The 23,346-nt window shown below is 36.4% G+C and overlaps 1 protein-coding gene across 1 annotated transcript; it reads right to left on the bottom strand.

Annotated features, from left to right (window-relative positions):
- Positions 1 to 8,629: 8,629 nt before the first annotated feature.
- LOC106867960 (39S ribosomal protein L10, mitochondrial) lies at positions 8,630 to 22,870 on the bottom strand. Its single transcript, XM_014913041.2, has 5 exons — positions 22,766 to 22,870; positions 19,370 to 19,560; positions 13,192 to 13,364; positions 11,446 to 11,582; positions 8,630 to 8,922 (listed from the first exon to the last, which is right to left on the bottom strand). Exons 1-5 carry the CDS (start codon positions 22,788 to 22,790, stop codon positions 8,726 to 8,728), a joined length of 723 nt encoding a protein of 240 aa, XP_014768527.1. The 5' UTR covers positions 22,791 to 22,870; the 3' UTR covers positions 8,630 to 8,725.
- Between the last annotated feature and the right edge of the window lie 476 nt (positions 22,871 to 23,346).

Raw genomic sequence — 23,346 nt, 5'->3', positions numbered from 1 at the left:
AGACAGTGCTTAATTAGCCCTATTTATATGGGTACTATACAGGTCACACACACATACACATATATATACACACATTTAGTGTCAATTGTTGAAAAAAAGAGTACTCAACACCATAGTAGAGATTAATAATATATTTTATTTTGGTCAGGTCAGTCTCGTGCTACTCTGAGTTTCACTAGGGTCTCCAGGCAAGTAATGTCGTAACTTGCCTGAAGACATTGTGCACTTACAGGCGAAACACAGAATAGCAAGAGGTTCACCTGACCAAAATAATGTATGTATGCATACATACATACATACATACATACATGCACGTACACACACACACACATACATACACACACACAAACACTTACACATACATACATACATACATACATACATGCATACATACATACATACATTCGAAGACTACAGATCCAAGTCATCACTGAAACTGTAAAAATCTGCAAAACTTTCCAGACGTTTATCATTCAAGTATATATGAGCATGTCTAGATATACAAATATATGCATCAGAAGACATACATAAAACAAAACATAAAAATCTCCACACATACATACATACATACATACATACATACAAGCATGCATACAAAAATATCCTGTTGATGTTGAAATTCCAGTGGAGGAGTCTTGGATCTAGGTTAGAAACCAGCTCTTTCTCTATTGGCAAAAAAATTGAATAATCACATGCACACACACACACACACTCATACATACATACATACATACATACATACATACATGTTATTTAGAGGGGCTAAGAATCTCTCAGTATTCCTGACATTCGTTTTCCTTTCCTCTCTATCACCCATGCCATTGTTAAGCTCTTAGACAGTGTATCCAATTTCTCCTAGCAATTAGTCAATGTAGTTTTATGCTGATCTACCTCTTCATCTCATTTACTGTGAGAATGTTACCACAGATGAACTTAGCTACAAGCTCTTCCTTATTTCATCAACAGTGATCAATAAATCTCAGCCAGTTATTACTTGAAAGCATGTATGGCTTGTGAGCAGTACCATGATCTTGTCATCCCTTCAGCCCCATCACTCTTGATCCGTAGAACATCCAGGATCAAACAGCTGGAATGTGAGACAGTTGTACCCAATAATATAGGAACAAAATTTTCTTAGTGGGTGCAAATGCAGGTCAAAAATGTTTTAGAAACTGAGTTGATTTTTTTTCAATCTTGATATCAAAACAAATACAGGTATAAAAAATATTATTAATATATTTGTACAAAATCAAATCAGATAAACTCAATAATGCAGAAGTAATATTTCAAATTAGTCCAAAAATGTTTCTGTACTCATCTGGTTTGGTGATGAAGTTTTTCAGGAGGATGTTCAAAGTGCTTTCATTACCCCCCTCAAAGATTTTAGTGGGTACACTTGCACCCTCTGCACCCTTTGTTCCCAAACCTATGGCTATATGAGCATCCTGACTCATATTCATTACATATTCATAGTCTAGAAGACTAGAACTACATGAAACAAAGTGTCTTGCTCAAGAACACAACATGTTACACAGTCTAGGAATTGAAACCACAATCGCATGATCGTGAGCCAACCACTACTGCCTTTTTAAACTAAATATTAAGTCAAAGACTAAATCATTGCATATAACTAAGTATGACCCTTCAAAAGCTGGACTCATAATCTTACTGTATTTCTGGTGAAGTACACTGACTTTCTTTCAATTAATTTTCAAACTAATGAAGGATTTAGTAAATTAACTTTGTCACTATTAAGCTGCTGTTTTGAAAACAGACTGTTTCAAATTTTGGCACAAGGCTAGCAATTTTTAGGGTAGGAAGCAAGTTGATTACATTAATCTTAGTATTTGACTGGTACTTTATTTCATTACCCAAGTGGGGTGAAAGACATAGTTGACGTCAGAAGGATTTGAACTCAGAGTGAAAAGAGTTGGAAGAAATGCTGTTAAACATTTTGTCCAATGTGTTCATGATTTTGCCAGCTCATTACCTTAGTTTGGAATATAAATTGATATGGAATTTGGATGGAAGATTTTAATGAAGATCACTTTAAACAAGAAATTTGCATTTTGTCTGAATTTCTAAGATGCAGACTCATCGATATTAAACACAGATAGGGGAGGTTGGTATGCATGAGTGACTGCTGGTCTTCCATAAACAACCTTGCTCAGACTTATGCTTTGGAGAGGAACTTTGTAGGTGCAATCCCATGGTCATTCTTGATCAAAGGGGTTCTTTACCCTTTTTATATACACACTCACACACACATATGTACATTATATATCAGTATTTAAAAGCAGAAGGAATTTGATTGTTAATTCATTTTTGATGTTGGCTTAGGCTGGATGAGTATTTATTTCAGATGGGATAGACAGGTGCACCTTTTGTTGCCAAACTACAAGCATTTTACAAGAAAGAAATTTTTTATACCATAATTTTGAGATGATAGAACTAAAGGCTGTAATGTTCACTGGAAGTGTAAACATAACATCCTCATTTTTTTTCTGCTCTGACAATTTCATGTGAAGAACTAAAAAATATAAACCACACACACATACATAAATGTATGTATACACAATGGGCTTCCACACAGTTTCCATTTACCATTTCTGCTGAAAAGGCATTAGTCAGCCTGAGGCAGTAGCAGAAGTCACTTGCCGAGTTTGCTTTACAGTAGAATTGTACTGAAAATCATATGAGGCTGCCATGCAAATTTCATAACCACACAGTCATGAAGAAGCCCTAAATTCTGCAATTAAAATAGTATCTTAATCTTAAGAACGTTTAACCCTGTCAGCCCAGGCCAAGGGGATATAACTTATGCCCAGACCGGAACTTCACAGCCCTTACTCTTTAAACCACACATTCTACAAACAAAATTCATGAAAAAAGATTTATGAAAAACAATTCGACAGAAACACACGAACTACAGTTCTTACTCAAAATTGACATGTCTTCATTCTAATTCCAGTCTTGCAATTTGGTGTACTAGTTTTTCCTTTTATGCAGTACGTCCTTTCCACTACCAATTTGAGAAACATAAACATCACCCTCCCACCATTAATTTGTCTTCAAATTGCTCAATCAGTCAACTGATTCCAAATCATCTTCAGGCTACATTTGATAGAATTCCCAGTCATCCTCAACTAAATAGTTTTATTCTTGCTGTACTTTTACAGTTTGTGAACATCCTACACCCTTGTGTTTCACTTGAGACAGGTCAGGCTGTGGTGAAATATTAGTTTGAGGTGGTATCAAAAAGTTACCAAACTAGTTCTGTAGTGTGGCAAGTGACATCACTGTGTTTTTACTTTGCAAGTTGTGATATTTGCGTTTTTATGATCACGTATGTCTATGCTGAAGTCTGCGATTTTTGTCATGGACAGGAAGGTAAAACAAAAAGCCAACAAGAAATGTTATGCTTTGGAAAGCTTATGGCAATGAGGTAATGGATCCTATGTAATGTTTTGAGTGGCATGGGTACTTCAAAAGAGGAAGAACTTCCTTGAAAGACAATGAGTGATCTGGAAGATTTGCCATCAGCGTCAGCCCTGGAAATGTGGAGAAATTCATCAGCTTGTGCATGAAGACATTTAGAGGACAGTCGGTGATGTTTTGAAGTGTTTGAAAGACATTTTGCAAAAGTGACTGGATCTGTGGAACACAAAAAATTGGATTCTTCATGATGACAATGCTTCCTGTCACTGAGCTCTCCTCACTCATGAGTTTCTCAATAAAAACAACATAATATTGCTTCTGCTCTGCCCTATTCACCAAGTTTAGCATCTGTGGATTTCTATCTCTTCCCAAGGTGAAAATGCAGCTCAAAGGTTGCTGTTTTAACACTGTTGTCAAGATCAAGAGTAAATAATCACAGAAGGTCCTTGACTCATTTACAGAAAACGACTTTCAGGTCAGATTCCAAAAATGACAGAAATGCTGGGACTGGTGCATTGCTGCGCAAGGTGACTATTTCGAAGATGATGTTAAAATTTAGGTAAATAACTTAATTTTTATTAATCATAACTAGTCCGGGAACTTTTTGATAACACCACATAGATAGAAGGTGGAAGAAACCTATCATATATAACACTATATAACACATATATATAATCAGATTGGAGCCTGGTGTAGCGATCTGGTTCACCAGTCCTCAGTTAAATCGTCCAACCCATGCTAGTATGGAAAGCGGACATTAAACGATGATGATGAACACTGTGTATAAAATTTATGATGTACATATGAATGTAGAATAGCACTAGCTGCAATAGTTTGTCTCAGAGAAACTTCTAAAAAAGACTTGTACATGAAAAAAAACACAGAGTCCCTCTAAGAATGTTGTTGGCATTTCACCAGACAAGCTGTTTTTACCTCATTTGGTGTCTTTAAGTAATGAATATCCCTAGACATTCTGAACCAAGCTGAAAAATATTTTAACTAGTAAAGAAATGAGTAAACAAAGCATTAGGTGCAAAAGCTGGCTGGGTTAGAATTAAATCTTTAAATAGATTTCTTTTATTAACCATAAGTACCAACTTCCTTTAATAAGAAGAAGGAAAAGATTTATGACATGCGTACAAGACCCTAAATTTACTGCAAGGAATATAGATTTTATTGATTCCAATTTTCAATATCATTGGGAAATATATGAACAGCAGGGAGGCAGTTCCAGAGGGCCAATGTTCTGGAAGGAATGAATGAGTGCAATGACTAGCACAGGGTGGGAGATAGGGTGGAGTAGGATACAGCAAGAATAGTGAGGTAGAGAAACAAGTGCAATGTTGGTATTAGATTCCTAGTTCTAGATAAAATCTCAGTTTGAAGATGTTTCTGTCCCAACTTTCATTTAATCTTATTTTGAGAGACATGATAATGAGTGTTCATGTGTTTTGGTGGTGGAGTGCAGAAAAAGACACAAGTTATCTCCCCATGCTCATGGTTAATAGTGCTATGTAGAATTTGATGCTGATGGTCTTGCTCTTATAGCAGAACAAGAAAAGAAATTCCAGGTGTGGAAGCAAAGTTGGAATCAAAAGAGAACCTGAAGGTTAACATAGCAAAAACTAAGGTTCTTGTAAGCAAAAAAAAAAACGAACAGGACCCTTCCTCCATCAAGAAAATGGCCCTGCAGTTCTTGAGATATCTTGTCCATGGACAAACAAACACAACTGAAAACAATACCTCTGCCTTCGCTAAAGCGAAGATAATAAGAATTATTTACACTAGGTAAACCCATAGCTACAATACTTGTACTATAACTGCTATAGTTTTGTTATAAAACCAAGAGTCTGTAAGAGGAAAGGTTGGCACTGGAAGGATGCCACACATTTCCTTACATAAATGTTGGAATGGAAAATATCGGAACAAGAACATCTGAACAAATAACAATCTTTTATTTTTCGTCTGTACAAGAGTTACATCTTGGGACAATCAGTAGCCAGGTCGCTTTGGTGTGGAAACAGCAAAGTCGGTTTAATCATAATTTGTGAAGGCATTCTTCACAGGTTAGCCAACGTTGTGCGACTCCTTCAGAACTCCAGCTACACAGAGCTGGTCAAATTGCGAGCGACTCAGGTCAGCAGCAGAGGTGAAGAGAGAGCTGCTGAGGATACGTCTACATTGTTCAGCTGCTGAGGACATGTCTGCATTGTTCAGCTGTTGAGGACACGTCTGCATTGTTCAGCTGCTGAGGACACGTCTGCATTGTTCAGCTGCTGAAGAGACGTCTGCATTGTTCAGCTGCTAGCATCTTGAGTCAGAGATAAAAGAGAACTTTGCTGCTGCTAGTTTTCTGCGCATGTGCATGAGGGAACTTCTGGCAGGCCTTTCAGAAGATTCCAGCCCTGTGCATGCGTGCTGGAGACCCTCAAGATAATGTCACTACAAGTCCACAGGTTAACTGAGCCAAACACTGTCAAACACCATGTCTTTCATAAAACTGATTTCTTGCATAAAGAACTTGTGTGGCCTAGTGGCTAGGGTGTTGAAGTCACAATCATAAGGTCGTGGTTTTGATTCTTAGACTGGGTTATGTGTTGTGAAGCAAGGTACATCATTTCATGTTGCTCTAGTGAACTGAGCTGAAAATGAGTATCAACTGATTGCTGATGCAGCCTTCTTTCTCTCCAGCTGGCATATCCTACTGGGAGGATTGACATGTCTGTTTGCACACAACTATATAGATACTTAAAACAGTTATTGAAAGCATAGTACAAGCTACCAAGTTGTTATATGTGGGTGGCAGTTAAGCTATATAAAGAGAAAATCTCAAATTTATAAGAATGAAGAATGAGAAATTGTGATCGTGTTTTTCCCACAAACATGATCAATGATGTAACTGAAGAGGTTCCAGCTTCAAATTAAAACTGGATCAGTTACAAACTTGGCTTCCACAGAACTTAATGCCATACTAAAGCATTCAATTTTCATTTAATATTGGTTTATTTCTGAGAGGATAAGAAAATGTAATTTTATGCTGTCCTCAAGGACACAAGTAAAATAAATAAAGTTATCTGAATTCACAATGAGACATAATCAACAATCTTAATTTGCACAGAGTAAACTACCATCTTTTATAATATTATTACTACCTTACCATTCTCATACTGGCACGACAATAAAATGCACCCAGTACACTCTGTAAAGTGGTTTGTGATAGGAATGGCATCCAGTCATAGAAGCCATATCAAAGATGAAATGCAAGAATGAGAGTCCTTCAACCTATCTAGGAGGGGACAGTGATGGTCAATTAAAGTCATGTCAGTATGGAAAGCATACATAAAATGATGATAACAATAATGTGGATAAATGGCATCAGTATATTGTTTTCAATATTGACATTAATTACACTGGCTGGTAACAGTGTTAAGCAATTTTTGTAATTGTCTTGGATATATCATAAAAATTCTAGATATACTCCATCAGAGGAAAACTTATGACACCCTTTACCTTCTACCTTCACAATATCTCTTTGAAAAGAGAGAACTCTCTCTTTAGAAATGGTGCAGACAAATTCTCTTATGAGTGAATGTGGCAGAAGGAAACTGAAAGAAGCCCATTGTACATACACATCTATCTGTGTGCATGCATGCGTGTGTGTATCACTGTTTTTCCACATTTGCATTCTACAGGTATGGGTTAGCAATGAGAAGGATATGTGGCTATAAATCAGTGTCTCAATAATGTATTCATCTAACCCAGGCAAGCATGCAAAAGTGGGTGTAAGATGAAGAATCAAATTAACTCCCTATTCACAAACTACAGAAGACCAAGCTAGTGCTTATCTTTAATTTATGTAGATAAATTTATCTTATTCAAACAAAGCAGCAATATACAAACTCATCAACTGATGAACCAACAATTTGTATTAAAAATTTAAATACCACTACTCAGCATAAAGAGAAGTATAATAAATGAATGAAATTAAGGAGATAAAACCAGTTATTCTTTTGTTTTAATTGTCTAAATCAGTCCTTCATTTTCTCAGTATTTTCTCAGCAGGTAGAAGACTATATTGTGTAGAGAGGTAGGTATGGTAGATCAAAGTAGAACTTATTGTACCCATTGGCTGGTGAAAACCAAAGTCAATTGTCATCATTCTCATTCAACACCCATTTTCCATGCTGACATAGGTTGGATGTTTTGGTCAGAGCTGGCAAGCCAGAAAGCTTCACTAGGTTCTGGTCATCTGTTCTGGTTTGGTTTTTACAGCTGGATGCCCTTCTGAATGCCAGCTACTTTACAGAGGTGTACTGGGAGCTCTTTACATGGCACCATCACCAGTGTTTTTTACGAGGTACTAGCACCAGTGCTTTTTACATGGTACCAACACCAAGCCAATATATCAAAATCCATTCATGCAAGTTTGGATTTTTTTTTAGTCAGAAAGAAAAATAATACCCATGACTCTTTACAGGACCTGAGGGTGGAAGGAAGGGAGCAAGAATCCTCAGACTAGAGACCTGGCCAAAATACTTGGAGTAGACTGGATTCTACTAAAGGTAGACAAAGGCCAAGTTATATTGTTAAACTGAGCAGCAGATTAAGTCTATCACCTAAGTAGGCTGTGGGATTAGAACTCAGAATGCAAAGTGCTGGACCAAATACCACAAGGCATCTCCTGCAATATTCTTACCATGCTGACAATTTGTTACTTATAATACATTTATGTTCTTAATATTTTCAGTAGAATTTATTTTATGACTTCTACTAAGTTGCAACACCACCTTTCAGCAATTATGTGGTGTAAATAATAAGCTTTAATCAAACCACTTTCTTCATTGTTTTGGTAATTGTTAATTACAATATCTTAATGTGATATAATTTACAAATTAATTTTACAGCCAAATTGGTTGATGAAACCAAATAGGAAAGAAATGTAGAACTATAGTCAGATGTTTTGCCATTGCTAAGCAGTGAACAGTTAAGAGGACAGAATATATTCTATTCATCAGGCTTGTTGAAGAAAGTAGAGTCATCGTTGTTGTCCAGATGCATAAAATTTAACATCTAGCAGTTAGTAAAAGCATTTGATCCAATAAAAGCCATAACATCCAGTTAGCTGGGAAAATAAAGGTAAACAACAAAAAAGATATCAATACATAATAAAAAAGATTACACAAAAACATCATTGTTTTCAAATGAATTTTGTTTTTTTTTTCTTAAAACTGATGCAATTCCAAAAACAGTAATTAATAACTGATGACAATAAATTAATGTTTATGATTTAGTCTTGAGAGTCTTGTATTGATAACTGTTTTAGATTTGCTACAAGCTGTCTCTGGTGATGATCAAGTAGACTGGAAGCAGTGGCACTGTTGGATGCCAGCAAACCCACCAACTGGCTTTGAACATTTTCTAATGATAATTTAGAGAATGCTACAACTCCGTCACGAGTTAATAAATGGTTTTCTATAGCACCACCTGAAAGGTAAAAAGAAAGCATGATTAACGCATTGAAACTTTTGTATCTGCAAGGAATAAGTTTAAGTACTCAGGTAAAGAAGTCTGTGGATGTTTTCTGACAGAAGAATATGGAGTCATATTTATGAATAATCAACTAAAAAATGGTTAATACTGTCTCAAGTTCTAGAACCCATAGGGCTAGTTACCCACTTTCCATGGCAAATAAGTGACCAAGATCACAACATACCTCCTGGACAGGACACAAGTCTATTGCAGGGGCTACTCATTTAAAGCTGGGTGGACTGGAGTAACATAAAATGAAGTGTTTTGCTCAAGACAATGCACCATCCAGTCTGAGAATCAAAACCTTGCCATGTGCAACACCCTAACCACCAAGTAACACGTCTTCACAAGAAATCAAATATGTTTCAGGAAATACTAATAAGTGAAAACTTTGTCATGAAGATACAATTTTAAATTACTATACTAAATGCTTGTGGAGGCATATAGCTTAGTGGTTAGGGTGTTGGACTCACAATCGTAAGATTGTGGTTTCAATTCCTGGACCATTGTGTTCTTAAGCAAATCAGTTATTTCACTTTGTTCCAGTCCACTTAGTTGGCCAAAATGAGTTATCCTGTGACAGGCCAGCATCCTGTCCAGGGAAGAATATATACACCAGAGAAGCTGGGAAACTGGCTCTATGCCCCTTACAAAATAATGTGGACTAACAATGCTAGATCCTTGCGTTGATGATATTTGTAAATTAATTCTTAAGGTTTTTTAGTTGTTGGAAGCCTTTCACTTTTTACGATTGTGAGTCCAATACCCTAACCACTGAGCCATATGCCTCCACAAGCAATGTGGAGTGGGGTGATGGGACCTTATGTTAATCTTCTGAAGTGTTTTTGACATGATAAGATCAAATTACTGACCCCATTAATTTCAATACCTGAAAGTTAAGGATGCTTTGGGATAGATTTCAAAGAAAGTGTGCTCTCATCATCAGTGCCATTGTTTTTAATGTCCACTTTTCTATGTTTGCAAGGAATTCACTGAAGCAAGTTTTCTATAGCCAAATGCCTTTCCTGTCATGAACTCCCAGCTGAGAGGAAATGAATGACACTACTTACATGATAATGGCACCAGTTCACAACTTGTGTGTTCTCAAGGCAAAGACACACACACACACGTACGTATATACAGGATGAGCTTCTTTCAGTTTCTGGTAACCAAATCCACTTACAAGGCTTTGGTCAGCCCAAGGCTAAAGAAGGCACTTTCTCAAGATCTACACAGTGAGACTGACCTGAAACCCTATGATTAAGAAGTGAACTTCTTAACCACCGCTTAGCTATAATTGCTTTCATATAGGCACAAGGATTGAAATTTTGAGATAGTAGGTTAGTTCATACTGTCAACCCCAGTACTTGACTGGTACTTTATTCTATTGACCAAAAACAGATGAAAGATAATGGGGTTTGAAACCAGAATATAAAAAAACAGAACAAATACTGAAAACATTTTTTCAGATCCTATGATGGTTCTGCCAGCTCACCAAAATGATGATAATAGTAATGGTTTCAAATTATGGAACAAGGCCAACAATTTTAGGGAATTGGGTATGTCGATTACATCCACCCCAGTACTTGACTGTTATTTATTTCAATTACCCCAAAAGATGAAAGGCAAAGTCGACTTCAACAGCATTTGAACATAGAACATAAATATGGACTAAACGCCAATAAATATTTTATTTGATGTGCTAACAATTCTGCCAGCTCACAGCTTTAATGATGACAATCCTTTCTACTATAGGCAAAGGCTTGAAATTTTGGGAGTTGGGGCTAGTTGATTACATTGACCACAGTGTTTGACTGGCATTTATTTCATCAACCCCCAAAAGAATGAAAGGCAAAGTCAACCATGGCAGAATTTGAACTCAGAATATAAAGATGAACAAAAGGCTGCTAAGTAGTTTGTCTAGTGTGCTAACGATTTTGCCAGCTTGCTGCAAACTGATGAACATAGATATGAAGACAAGAAAAATATTGACAGTGCCCAGAGAGCTTCCAACCTAAGAGTGGAGACACCGATAGGCTGTACTTGTCCAGAAGAAAGGGTGGGATTAACCACTTTACCAAGCATTTTGGGAGCATTTTTTTGTGTCACCAGCACTATAGGGGTTGCTTTTCTGTCAGTTAGACCAAGGAGTCCTCTCAAACCCAGCATTGTCATAGCTCAAATTGATTGTCAATCATTGTTGCTGAGGTCAGCTTTGCCTTTCATCCTTTTGGGGTCGATAAATCAAGTACCAGTTGCATACTGGGATCGATCTAATTGACTGGCCCTCACCCGACAAAGTGTACTGGGTGCTTTTGTAGCACCAGCACTGTTCGGATCATCTTGCAACTTACAAAGCGAAAGAAAGCCCCTATGATGAATGGGACAGAATTACTATGAAAGGATGAAAATGAAGAGAATAACAGAAGGAAGAATACCAAAGTTATATTTTTTTTTTAAATTAGGTATTTTTCTTACCAAGTAATATTAATTTTGCCATACTGTGGGTACATTTCAATAAATCACTGACTTTTAAAGATTCACTTGATATAAAGCAGGTAAACTGAGTGATGCTCTGACAAAGATTTGCCCATCGAGTTTCAGCCAGTGCTGTCCTATAAAATAAAAAGAAAGCAACAATAACAAATTAATTACCTCTGTGTCATTGGTTTGATTGAGTTTGGTTCACCGGTGGAGGATAATAAAACAATACAACAATCAAACTGTCATTGAATAACATAATAGTGTTTCTAACATTAAACAAAAGCAATAATGTAAATTATGTACAGACTCATTCATTAGTTCTTTTGATTATATTTTCAAAAACTAAAATAATTTATAACTTTTATTGAATCAAGAAGACCTACTAAAGAAACTTGTTTTCCACAGAGTATTAAGAATACCATATTTGATGGCATATAAGATGCAATTTTTCCTCAAAAATGTTGTCTTAAAAAAAATCAACCAAGGACCTATATGCAAAATTGCTTTCAATATTACATGCTTTAAAGCACAAAAATATTTTTTCTTGAATATGTGCTGCTGAAATTGGGATGTGTCTACTAAGCCTGAGTACATTTTATACCATCAAATATAGTAAATTGACAAAGTGGTTACCATTTATCTAGAGACTATTAACAATGGCTTGTAAACAGTTGTGAAACAAAATAGTATTTCTTTTGAATTAAATAATTACCATGGAAAGAGGTATAAGTCATTAATATGTGCAACAGAGGCACAACAATATAATTAATGAGAATTTTCACTGGGGTGCAAGGCTGAACATTAAACATTCAGTAGATAAAACATAAGGAAGAGTGTTGCAGCAACACCAATATCAGCAACACTAGAAGCATGATATAAACAAAGAAACCTTTTTAACTAGTGCAAAATTTATGACTATTTTTGAATGGAACAGTTTTCTCTACAATAAATGTGAGACAGACAAAGACAAAAACATAAATTAAATGACTAGTTCTATCTCCACATCACATTCTGTCCAAGCACAACTGAATTGATTATCCAACAAAAATAACATCAACAGAAACAATAATTAAACATTGGATTTAAGTACAATAGTTTCAAAACACAAGCAACAGGCAAAGCTAACATTTGAAAAGAGAATTAAAAAAAAATGATTACACATGATAAATATGAGTGGTATAAAATAGAGAAAGTATAAATAAAATCAATGTCTTTCTGAAAAATTTCCATTTTAATCACAACTTCATGATGGTTTTTTTTACCTATTTTAGTAACCATGAGTTACATTACCTGATGTACTAATGTCAGTTCATTGATCAATATTGAGAGTATAAAAATATGAAGTTAATAGTTGCATAAATATTTGTAACAAGTGGCTACTATTTTTAGCTTGACCTAAAGCCATGAAGATTATTAAACCAGTGTTAACACAAAAACTTGTCACGTGTAGGCTTTTAAATCAGTTGGCTACTTAACCCTTTTGTTACCATAGTTCTGTTGAAATAAGCTGTTTTTGCTTCTATTAATTTGGAAAATAATGTAATGAAGTATTTAGTAAAACAACATTTCCATGATTAAGCTGGTGTTTGGAAGAAAAGGAAAAATTACATGAAATTTTGATCACATTAAATGAGGGAGTTTGTATTAATGAACCTAGGGCAGCCTTACATGGGTTAGTATAAAAAGCATTAATTAGCATAGAAACTAACAAGCAGATTTAAATTAAAAAAATAAACTCACTTCATAAGTTTGGTGTTGGCATAAAATAATTTGAAGCCTTGAGTGGAGATCTGGTATTGCATGGTTTTCTTCTCTGCAGCTGTCATAGGTAAATGATGATAAATCAAGAGTAACCGCTGTGATTTCAGTCTTTTCCTGACCTGTTCCAACATAAACTCTTCATATCTGTTCAGCTGAAAAGAGAAAAACAGCTCACTTTGTTTTATTGGTTTATGTCTATGCTAATATTGGCTGAATGGGAGGTAGCAAGCTGGCAGAAACGTTAGCACGCTGGGCAATAATGCTTAGCTGTATTTCATGTCTTTACGTTCTGAGTTCAAATTCCGCCGAGGTCAACTTTGCCTTTCATCCTTTTGGGGTCGATAAATTAAGTACCAGTTGCATACTGGGATCGATCTAATTGACTGGCCCCTCTCCCCAAATTTCGGGCCTTGTGCCTAAAGTAGAAAAGAATATTGGCTGAATGGGACAACAGTGTGACATAACAAACCACTTGTTCATTTTATCATCTCTGACATGTGGTCTAATATTATGTGATCTAACCACTTCTTCCAATGTTTTCACTGCTCTCCTACCATATGTAACAGATTATATTATTTACATAATAAAATCAACATGGCAGTGGCTTTGCATATTTATTTTGATATGTCAGTGTTAGATTGGGAGAAGTGGATGTTTACAAACTATTGAGATGGAGTTTATTGATAATATCACTGACAATTGATAGTCTAGCTGTGATACAGGCACAAAGCAGACTGTGAAACAAAACAATGATACATTCAAAGAATAAATCTATCCATATACATATCAAAGAATATATCACAATCATCACCATCATTTTAATGTTCCACTTTTCGTGCAGGTGACACGTAAATCGTGCTGGTGGAACGTAAAAGCACCCACTACACTCTCGGAGTGGTTAGCGTTAGGAAGGGCATCCAGTTGTAGAAACTCTGCTAGATCAGATTGGAGCCTGGCATAGCCATCTGGTTCGCCAGTTCTCAGTCAAATCGTCCAACTCATGCTAGCATGGAAAGCGAACGTTAAACGATGATGATGATGATGATGATGATGACTTTTCCGTGCTTATATAGGTGGTACAGAGTTTACTGAGACAGGCTCTCTACAGAGAGATGTTAACTTTCCCCAACCCTCACCTGTTTCCAAGTAAGGTAATGCTATTTTTCCATGGCCAGACATGTTCAACCCAAAAGATGGAAATGAAAGGCTCTTCCTGTATGGTGGTAGCACTCATTTTACATCCATCATGTGATGTCAAGGAGACACATACACACACACATAATATCATCATCATCATCATCATTTAGTGTCCATCTTTTATGCATGCATGGGTAGGACAGTTGACAGGAACCAGCAAGGTTGAAAACTACGCCAGGCTTCTTTGTCGGTTTTGACAGGGTTTTTATGGTTGGATGAGGCTCTTTTAAAAATAGTAGCTGCCATCTCAATTTTAAACACCTGAAGTTTGAAATGCATTGTTACAATTTACTTCCAAAAAATGGAAATTATTTATGACTTGACCCAATACATCATTCTCACCAGTTTTGCAGATTATCCTAAACTGGTGAGAATGGTGTAGTTAATGCCTGGCCAACACATCTATGGAAAGATGTGAATGGGTGTTGTATTTACAATAACACACACAACTGAGTAAATTCAAAACTTCAGACATCTGTCAAAACGGAGACTTTGTGGTTAACAAATGTTGTCTGAGTGGCATACTGTAAAACTGATTTTAACATCAAACTGATAGTCACATTAAATAGTCCTAACCATGTGCAGGTATGCAAAACATATAGAATGTGACAATATTAACATAATGACATCACAGACAGGGTAGATAGATACAGTGAGCAGTAAAGACAAGGTGTATATACTTAATAATAAAATACTATAAATATAACATTACTCCAGTCAGGAAAGATAAATCATGTTATCCAATGTTAGTGGCTTGTGAATTCCTTTTGCAATTTTGCAGCTCATTTGTGATGTTATAATATTTCTTATTAAGTTCCTACAAGGTGGAGCATGATTTAGAAATATTGGTAGTAAGGAAGGTGTGGGAGATAGACTATTAAAAGCAAACAGTAGGTGGAGTCCGTCCAACCATCCATTTTTGTCACCCACTATTTCTGGGAGAATAATGAGTGTAGAATCCTCAGGCACCTCCTCCATAGAGTCCTATCAGAAAGAATTGCCATTAGAATTTCCTTCTAGACACCCAAGCATAACCGGCTGAGATTATGACTAGTATCCAACCACTTTGCATGTGGTCTAACCTTAGGATTCCTGCCAATTGACTTGGCTTGAAGAAACTGTCTTGCAATCCTTTACTGTGACATTGTTGACAATGTTGACCTGTTGGAAACATTGCTATAGTGTATCACATGACCAAATGGCAGCTCAACAGGAGATCATCATCATCATCATCATTTAGCGTACGCTTTCCATGCTAGCATGGGTTGAACGATTTGACTGGGGGACTGGCAAACCGGATGGCTACACCAGACTCCAATCTGATCTGGCAGAGTTTCTACAGCTGGATGCCCTTCTTAACGCCAACCACTCTGAGAGTGTAGTGGGTGCTTTTTACGTGCCACCGGCACGAGGGCTAGTCCGGCGGTATACACGAGGGCCAGTCCGGTGGTACACACGAGGGCCAGTCCGGCGGTACACACGAGGGCCAGTCCGGCGAAATTAATTGATGCTGACCCATTGATAACATTATGCTGATTAGCAAATGCTTGGAGAAGGATATTTAGAAGTTATTTGTTCATTTGATGCCAACTGAACAATTTCCTATCCACATTTAATCTAGGTTGATTTCAGCCAGAATGAATCAGGCAATGTACATCGATAGGAAGTTCCATTATCTTGCTCTTGTAACAAACCATTTGTTCAACCTTGTGAAAAGGGTCGACAATTACTCGACTCAGCCAAGTAAGTTCTCAGATTCATTGAAATGGCTGAAAAGACTTTTAACCTTTTTGCTACTCTATTTTATTATTGAAATACACTACCATTATTTTAATCAATTTTGAAAATTATAATTAAGTAAAATAAGCTCATATTTGGAACATAAGTTAACATTAAAGTTGGATGAAATGTTTTAATTTATATTACTGCAAAACATGAAGTTTCTTTCATAGAACCAGGGATCGTCTCAGGTGGGTTGGTATCAAAAGAGTTATTAAATACTCATCAAACTTTCCAGTTGATGGACAGTAACCTTTCTCAGCAGACTTGATTGTTTGCACCTGCGATAAGTAATCCAAATCAATGATTTAGGTTAATCATTACATTGGTACCTTATACTTTTACAATAACTGCATCATTTTGATTCTTCACTTTATTTTGGATTACTACAAAGATGAGTATGTCAGCCTGAAATATACTTATGCCATTAACTACCTGCATATGCTTTATACGCACTTTTGACAAGTTGTAGTGCACCTGAACATGTATACAATAATTTCATTATTATTATTATTTGATAGATTCCAAACACTGGAAAATGGAACTGTTATTTTTTAGATTTATCTGAAGTTTATCGATTAAGTGAAGACCATTGCTCACACACCATCTCTTAGAATCATATTCCAAATTTGCCAGCATGCACACTAAGTCAATTGAGGAGAAAATTATGCTCTTTACATATCAGAGAACATTATTTGAACTGAGAAAGTCATTTAGGTATACTTTGCAGTCAGCACACTCTTAATTTACTGTCTTTTTTTCACACCCAAACTATTGGTGATGCATTGTTGAGGCATTCATGAAGACATCAAGTTGTAATTACCATTATGTCAAGATTGTGAAGTTCATTTCAAGCTTCTTTTCTTTTTATGTATACTAGAATTGGGCATGTTGAAGAAATGTTATTGTTTACCGCACCTACTAAAATATTAGTGTTATAGCATTTTATTGTGGGTAAAAGCATAATAATATAGTGTACCTTTCAGAATATCTGCACAGATTAACCCAAAGTTGTAAGGGCTAATAGCCATAGCAAAACTAGAGTTGGTTTTTGTAATCTCCATTGTCAAGCAAAGCTATTATAGTATCAAGTATCTCAGGTTTTGAACTGTTATGTAAAGTTAAATGTCAGTCAATCGGTTTGATGATTAATGGTAACAGTGGAACTCATCATCATCATCATCATCGTTTAACATCCGCTTTCCATGCTAGTATGGGTTGGACGATTTGACTGAGGACTGGCGAACCGGATGGCTGCACCAGGCTCCAATCTGATCTGGCAGAGTTTCTACAGCTGGATGCCCTTCCTAATGCCAACCACTCCGAGAGTGTAGTGGGTTCTTTTCCATGCTGCTGGCACGAGGGCCAGTCAGGCGGTACTGGCAACGGCCACGCTCAAAATGGTGTTTTTTATGTGCCACCTACACAGGAGCCAGTCCAGCGGCACTCGCAACGACCTCACTCGAATGATTTTTCACGTGCCAGTAAGGCGACGTTGGTAACGATCATGCTCAAATGGTGCTATTTACGTGCCACTGGCATGGAAGCTAGACAGCTACTGTGGCAATGATCACGTTCGGACGATGCTGTTAGCGCTCCACTGGCACAGGTGCCAGTCATCGAATTTGGTTCAATTACGATTTCGATTTCACTTGCCTCAACAGGTCTTCGCAAGCAGAGTTTAGTGTCCAATGAAGGAGGGGTTGGCATGGGTGACAGTCGTCGAATTTCGTTTGATTTCGATTTCACTTGTCTCAAAAGGTCTTCGCATGCAGAGTTTAGTGTCCCATGAAGTAAAGGTACGAATAAGTGAGCTAGCTACACCCCTGGCAGAGGCCACGGATTATGGTCTCACTTGGCTTGCTGGGTCCTTGAAAATGTTGTACCAGAGTCCAATTATATTTGAACTTATTGTCGATTCAATTTACAATTAACCAGTTGTAATTCATCATTTGTTGCATAATTAATATTCAAAATTACTTCCTCATTATCAAATTGCTTGATCCATACCTTTAACATTGTGGCCAAACTTGGTAGAATACAGTAATCCCTCGCTATATCGCAGTTCACCTATCGCACACTCAGTACATTGCGGATTTTTCTGGCTAATGTATGTAAATTTATATCGTGGGTTTCTGCAGCAGATAGATATTTATATTTTTTTAGATTTTAATTATTTCTGTGGGAAGTTTTGGAAAGTAACACCCATGATAGTTGAGGGATTACTGTACAATGGTTTTGACCAGAAGAATTTGTTGAATGACCCATGTTTCCACTATTGCAGCATTTCTTCCCAAATGCAAGACAGGATAAAGAAGAATATAATGAATCACTTCTACTGCAATTTTCAAGTCATTCAGTTATTTGTTGTTTAATAGGTTTAACTTGTAGAATAAAATATTTAATAGGTTTTGCTTGTAGAATAAAATGTATTAGAACTTGGCTGTATTACTGATCCAAGAGCAAATTATTACAGTGACTACACAATTACAACAAAGCTAAGTCTATAATGTATGTTTTTAGGCAAAGTTCTGAGACAATAGGTTTAACTCAGAACTGTTCATGACGCAAAGTATGAACTTGTTAAGCCAAAATTTACAGTGTTATGTGGCATCAGTGCAACCATCAAGCTGAAAGATAATCTACATCACTTTAAGATTGTTGATCTGAAGGATTTAAACCTAAAGAAAGTCTTATCTCAGACTGGTCTAAAATTTTGAAGTTAAAGCAAAAACAAAGAGAACCAGCTAATAATTTCATACTAAGGTTTAACTGTTTAACATTTAAACTAGCTGTATCCGGCCAAAATATTCTTCCTGTTTTATATTAAAACTGGCCAACTCTGGCCTCTCACACCAGCCCTATAGAATCATTCTAAAAATTAAGTTAATTGATTAGTGAGGAGATGCAGGGCTAATGATCTTTGGGAAGCCTTCCCAAAGTGGTGAGAGTGATGCAGCCAAAGCCAAACCTGAACAAACTGAAGAAAAGATGTGGATCAAAAATGGATTGCTCACAACAGAGTTAACTCCTCTAAAGGCACCAAAGGATCAGCTAACGGTTTTAACTTGAGCAACAGTACTAACCAAACCAATTTCACAAACTGGTTTCAATTTCCTTTATGTTTTAATTCTCTGTGTTGAAATGCATGATACCTGTATAAAAAGATATAAAAGATTACCTGTTTGTTGGAAGCATATTGGGTGAGTTTTCCAATATAGCACTGATCAGCCATAGGCATTGGTCTATAGACTTCAAGTGGTGCTGTTACTTCTTTTATTAAACGATGTATTACGGATGGAGGAGGAGGCTTGCGCACATCAAAACTTTTTCTGTGACGTACTTGGCTGAAGAGTGGTTGAAATATTTTGTCTGAAAAGAATATTTATTGACAATGTATCTAATCACAACAGAATTTCTATTAACTAAGCACACCCACAATTTTCATTTGGAAAATAGTCAATTGCTCCATTGAAATGTTATGCAAATGTGCCTTAAGCCTCAAACAGCTTTTAAGAGCTGGTGCCCAGCTTTCATGGCATTAAGTGAAGGAGAGATTATTACCCAGAACATAATGCCAGATATTTCAGATAATATTCCCAGTTAATTTGGTACTAATTCTCAATAGCCACTTGAACTGGGAAATATAGAATTACAAATACAATCCATATGGAGTGGATCCAGTTAACTCAAGACCTTTGAACCAGTAATTCAAAGACTTATCCATTTATTAATTCAACTGCAAACTAACAGCTAATAATGTTGCAATATCAGCCCATAAGCCAATGCCTAGTATCTTAACACATGCACCTTACTGTGTCTAGGTGTAAATAGGTGACATGGAATAGGCTCAATTTACAACTTGTACAGCTGAATGATTGATAAATATTCCTTTAATCCTTCGGCCCTTAAACCAGCCATATCCTGCCCAAATATTCTACCTGTTTTATATTCAAATTGGCCAGATCTAGCCTTTCATACATATTCTACAATGTCATTCTAAAATAAACAATCATAACATCGAAATTTTGAAGATACAAGACAATGCACAATTAACTCAAAACAATGTGAACGAATAAGCATTACATTTGATGAAGTAATATGAATGCTAAAGAGTTAAACAGCAGAGCTGAAGCGAATTTGTGTTCAAAATCTTCCTGAAGAAACTACAGTAGATAAGTAATAATAAACATGCAGCATTTTTTTTTTTATTATTTCCTTGGCCCTTTCAACTCCTGATGTAGTTGGAGGGGTATTGCTGTTACTCATAATGCCTAGCATATTGAAACCTGGCAGAACCCTTCCAACTTCAGTCTGACAACAGCTAATTTCTTTGAGATAGAGAGAGAGAAAAGAATCAACACAAGCGCTAGGGTGGTACTTTATTTAATGACCCCAAAAAGATGACCTCAACAAGATGGCAACTCAAAGTACAGAGAGCTGGAATGGATGCCACAAGACATTTTATTCAATGCTCTAAGAAACCAGCTAATTTCACATGCTATTTTTCACAATCAAAGGCTAACAGACTGTAATAACACTGGCACAAGATCCATAAATTCTGCATTGAGTAAACCAAATTAAGTACATGACTGATACTTACTTCATTGACCTTGGAGGAAAGAAGGACAACATTTATCTAGGCAGAAGTTGAAATCAGAACACAAAGGGACATAATTACATTCCCCAAGATAATTTACCCAACGTACACCAGACTCTGCTACCAAACACCTTATTATAGGCCATAATCTTTTCTTTATTTATGAACTATAATAATAATGATTGCTGTACACAGACACATGGTCAAATGGGGAGATGACGTAGACTATATCGACTCCAGTCTTCATGTTATCGACCCCCAGAAGATTGAAAGCGAAGTTGACCTTGGGAAGATGGGGGAGGACTCTGAATGTAAGGAGCTCTAGCTAAGTACCAGAAAGAATTTTGTCTGTCACAAGCAAAAAGTACCCTTATCAATCTCTTGCAATATAACACAATTTGGTTAATCAGACTTTGTAATACCATTAGAAGGGGGCTAATGCAGAATCGCACCTCAGCTTGAAAAATGCGTTTTTCTGAAAAAGTCTATTTGGATTCCTGGATTTTACATGTCGGTTATAACGAATATGCAAAAAGAAAATTTTTTAAAATTTTAAACACACCCCATCCCTCAACCTACACACACACACAATTTTAAATGTATTGTTGTATATTAAAGTGTGGAAATTTCATTAAAGCAGGAATGTAACGTGGAAAAATACAGGGATTTTAACAACTATACCGAAACAACAATTTCTACAGTCTAGCCTAAATGAACACATAAAGTGCACTTCACATACCTGCTTTAATGAAATTTCCACACTTCAATATACAACAATACATTTTAAAATGGCGGGGTTTAAAATTTTGAAATTTTTTTTTTTTTGCATATTTACAATCTCAGACATGTAAAACCAAGGAATCAGAATAAACTTTGGTAATTTTTCTGGTTAACACCCGCACGATCTTTATTAGGGTGTTAGGGTTTTAGGTTTAGGGTTAGGGTTTGAGTTAGAATTCCGTCCCTAACCATAACCCTAACCCTAACCCCCTAGAGAAGATCGTGCGCATGTTAATCTGAAAAATTACTTAAACTTTTTCAGAAAAATGCATTTTTCAAAGTGCGGTGCGAATCTGCATTAGCTACCATTAAAAGCTAAATGAATTCAAACCAGGTTCCATAATTCGAAGCTTTTGGCACAAGGCCAGCAATTTTGAGGGGAGGGGGAAGTCAGTAATATCGACTTCAGGGTTCAACTGGTACTTATTTTCTCGACTACGAAAGGACGAAAGACAAATTCGACCTCGGCAGAAAATGAAATCAGGGCGAAAGTAAAGAATACGCACACAGGGTGGTTAGGGTTAAGGTTTAGGGTTTGGGTTTTTGTTATGCCGAAAACAGGTGGAGTACGTATTATTTACCTCCGCCAGAAATCAGAACGTCAATAGCCATAATAAAGACATGGGCACGGTACCGGTTTACCTACACCATATACTTCTCGGACCAATGTCGATCGCTTGATCAGGTAGAAATAAGTCAAACTACTTGAAATCACACCTAACTGTTTTGCTGTCGTAGTTATAAAAAATGAAGGGCGGTCAGCCTTCATTGCCTATGGTCAAATCTGTGAAACCAAAGCTGAACTCGACTAAACAACGTTAACACCAACTACATATGTAGTTGATAGTTGCACTTTTTGAATTAAACATTTATTGAAATTAAACGTTTTAACAACAAAAAAGCATCATATTGATGCATGCACATGTACATACGTATCCACACACACACACACACACTATATATATATATTATAAGGGACAAGAAAATGTATTGCCTTGAATAGGGATAGCTGTTTTGGGTGAATGACAAATGACCTTGTCTATGAACAATGATCTGAATTACTACATTTAACATGCATAATGATTCCACTTTAGACTTTGAAATCTTTTCTCACTATTTCGAAAATCTTTTACCCAGCAGAATAACGCAAACTTATAAATATTATTCAGTTATTAACACAAATATTTCATCACTTACTTCGGACGTTACAAAGAGCCGCCATTGTGTTTGTGCAAAACGTGGTTTATGGAGGTTACCTCCCTTTAAAATTGAACTAAGGTTGATGGTTCTCTCCCCTGCATTATGTTCTTTTGATACATATCTGCTTTTTATGATATTTATTAAAATTCTATGAAATGCCATGACCTTCTCTTTGTAGGTTTTTTTAAACGATATCTTACATTTTCATGTAATGTTAATCGAAATGCATTCACATGATCCATCAGAGGAGCTTCTAATTTATCGACCCTGAAAGGATGAAAGGCAAAGTCAACCTCAGTGGAATTTGAACTCAGAATGTAAAGGCAGACAAAATACCACTAAGTATTTCGCCCTTCGAAATACTTAATGGTATTTTGCGAAATAGTTAGTGGTAGCCTTGCGTGCTAACGTTTCTGACAGCTTGCCGTCTTCTTAAAAGGCAATATTCTTTTCTACTCTAGGTACAAGGCCCAACATTTTGGGGAAGGAGGCCAGTCAATTAGATTGACTCCAGTTTGCAAATGGTACTTAATTTATCAACCCTGAAAGGATGAAAGGCAAAGTTGACCTCGGTGGAA

The sequence above is a fragment of the Octopus bimaculoides genome, chromosome 2 (genome assembly GCF_001194135.2).
Source record: "Octopus bimaculoides isolate UCB-OBI-ISO-001 chromosome 2, ASM119413v2, whole genome shotgun sequence".
Lineage (NCBI taxonomy): Eukaryota > Metazoa > Mollusca > Cephalopoda > Octopoda > Octopodidae > Octopus > Octopus bimaculoides.
Note: the sequence above shows the minus strand (reverse complement) of the source record. Positions and strands in the feature narration are given on the sequence as shown.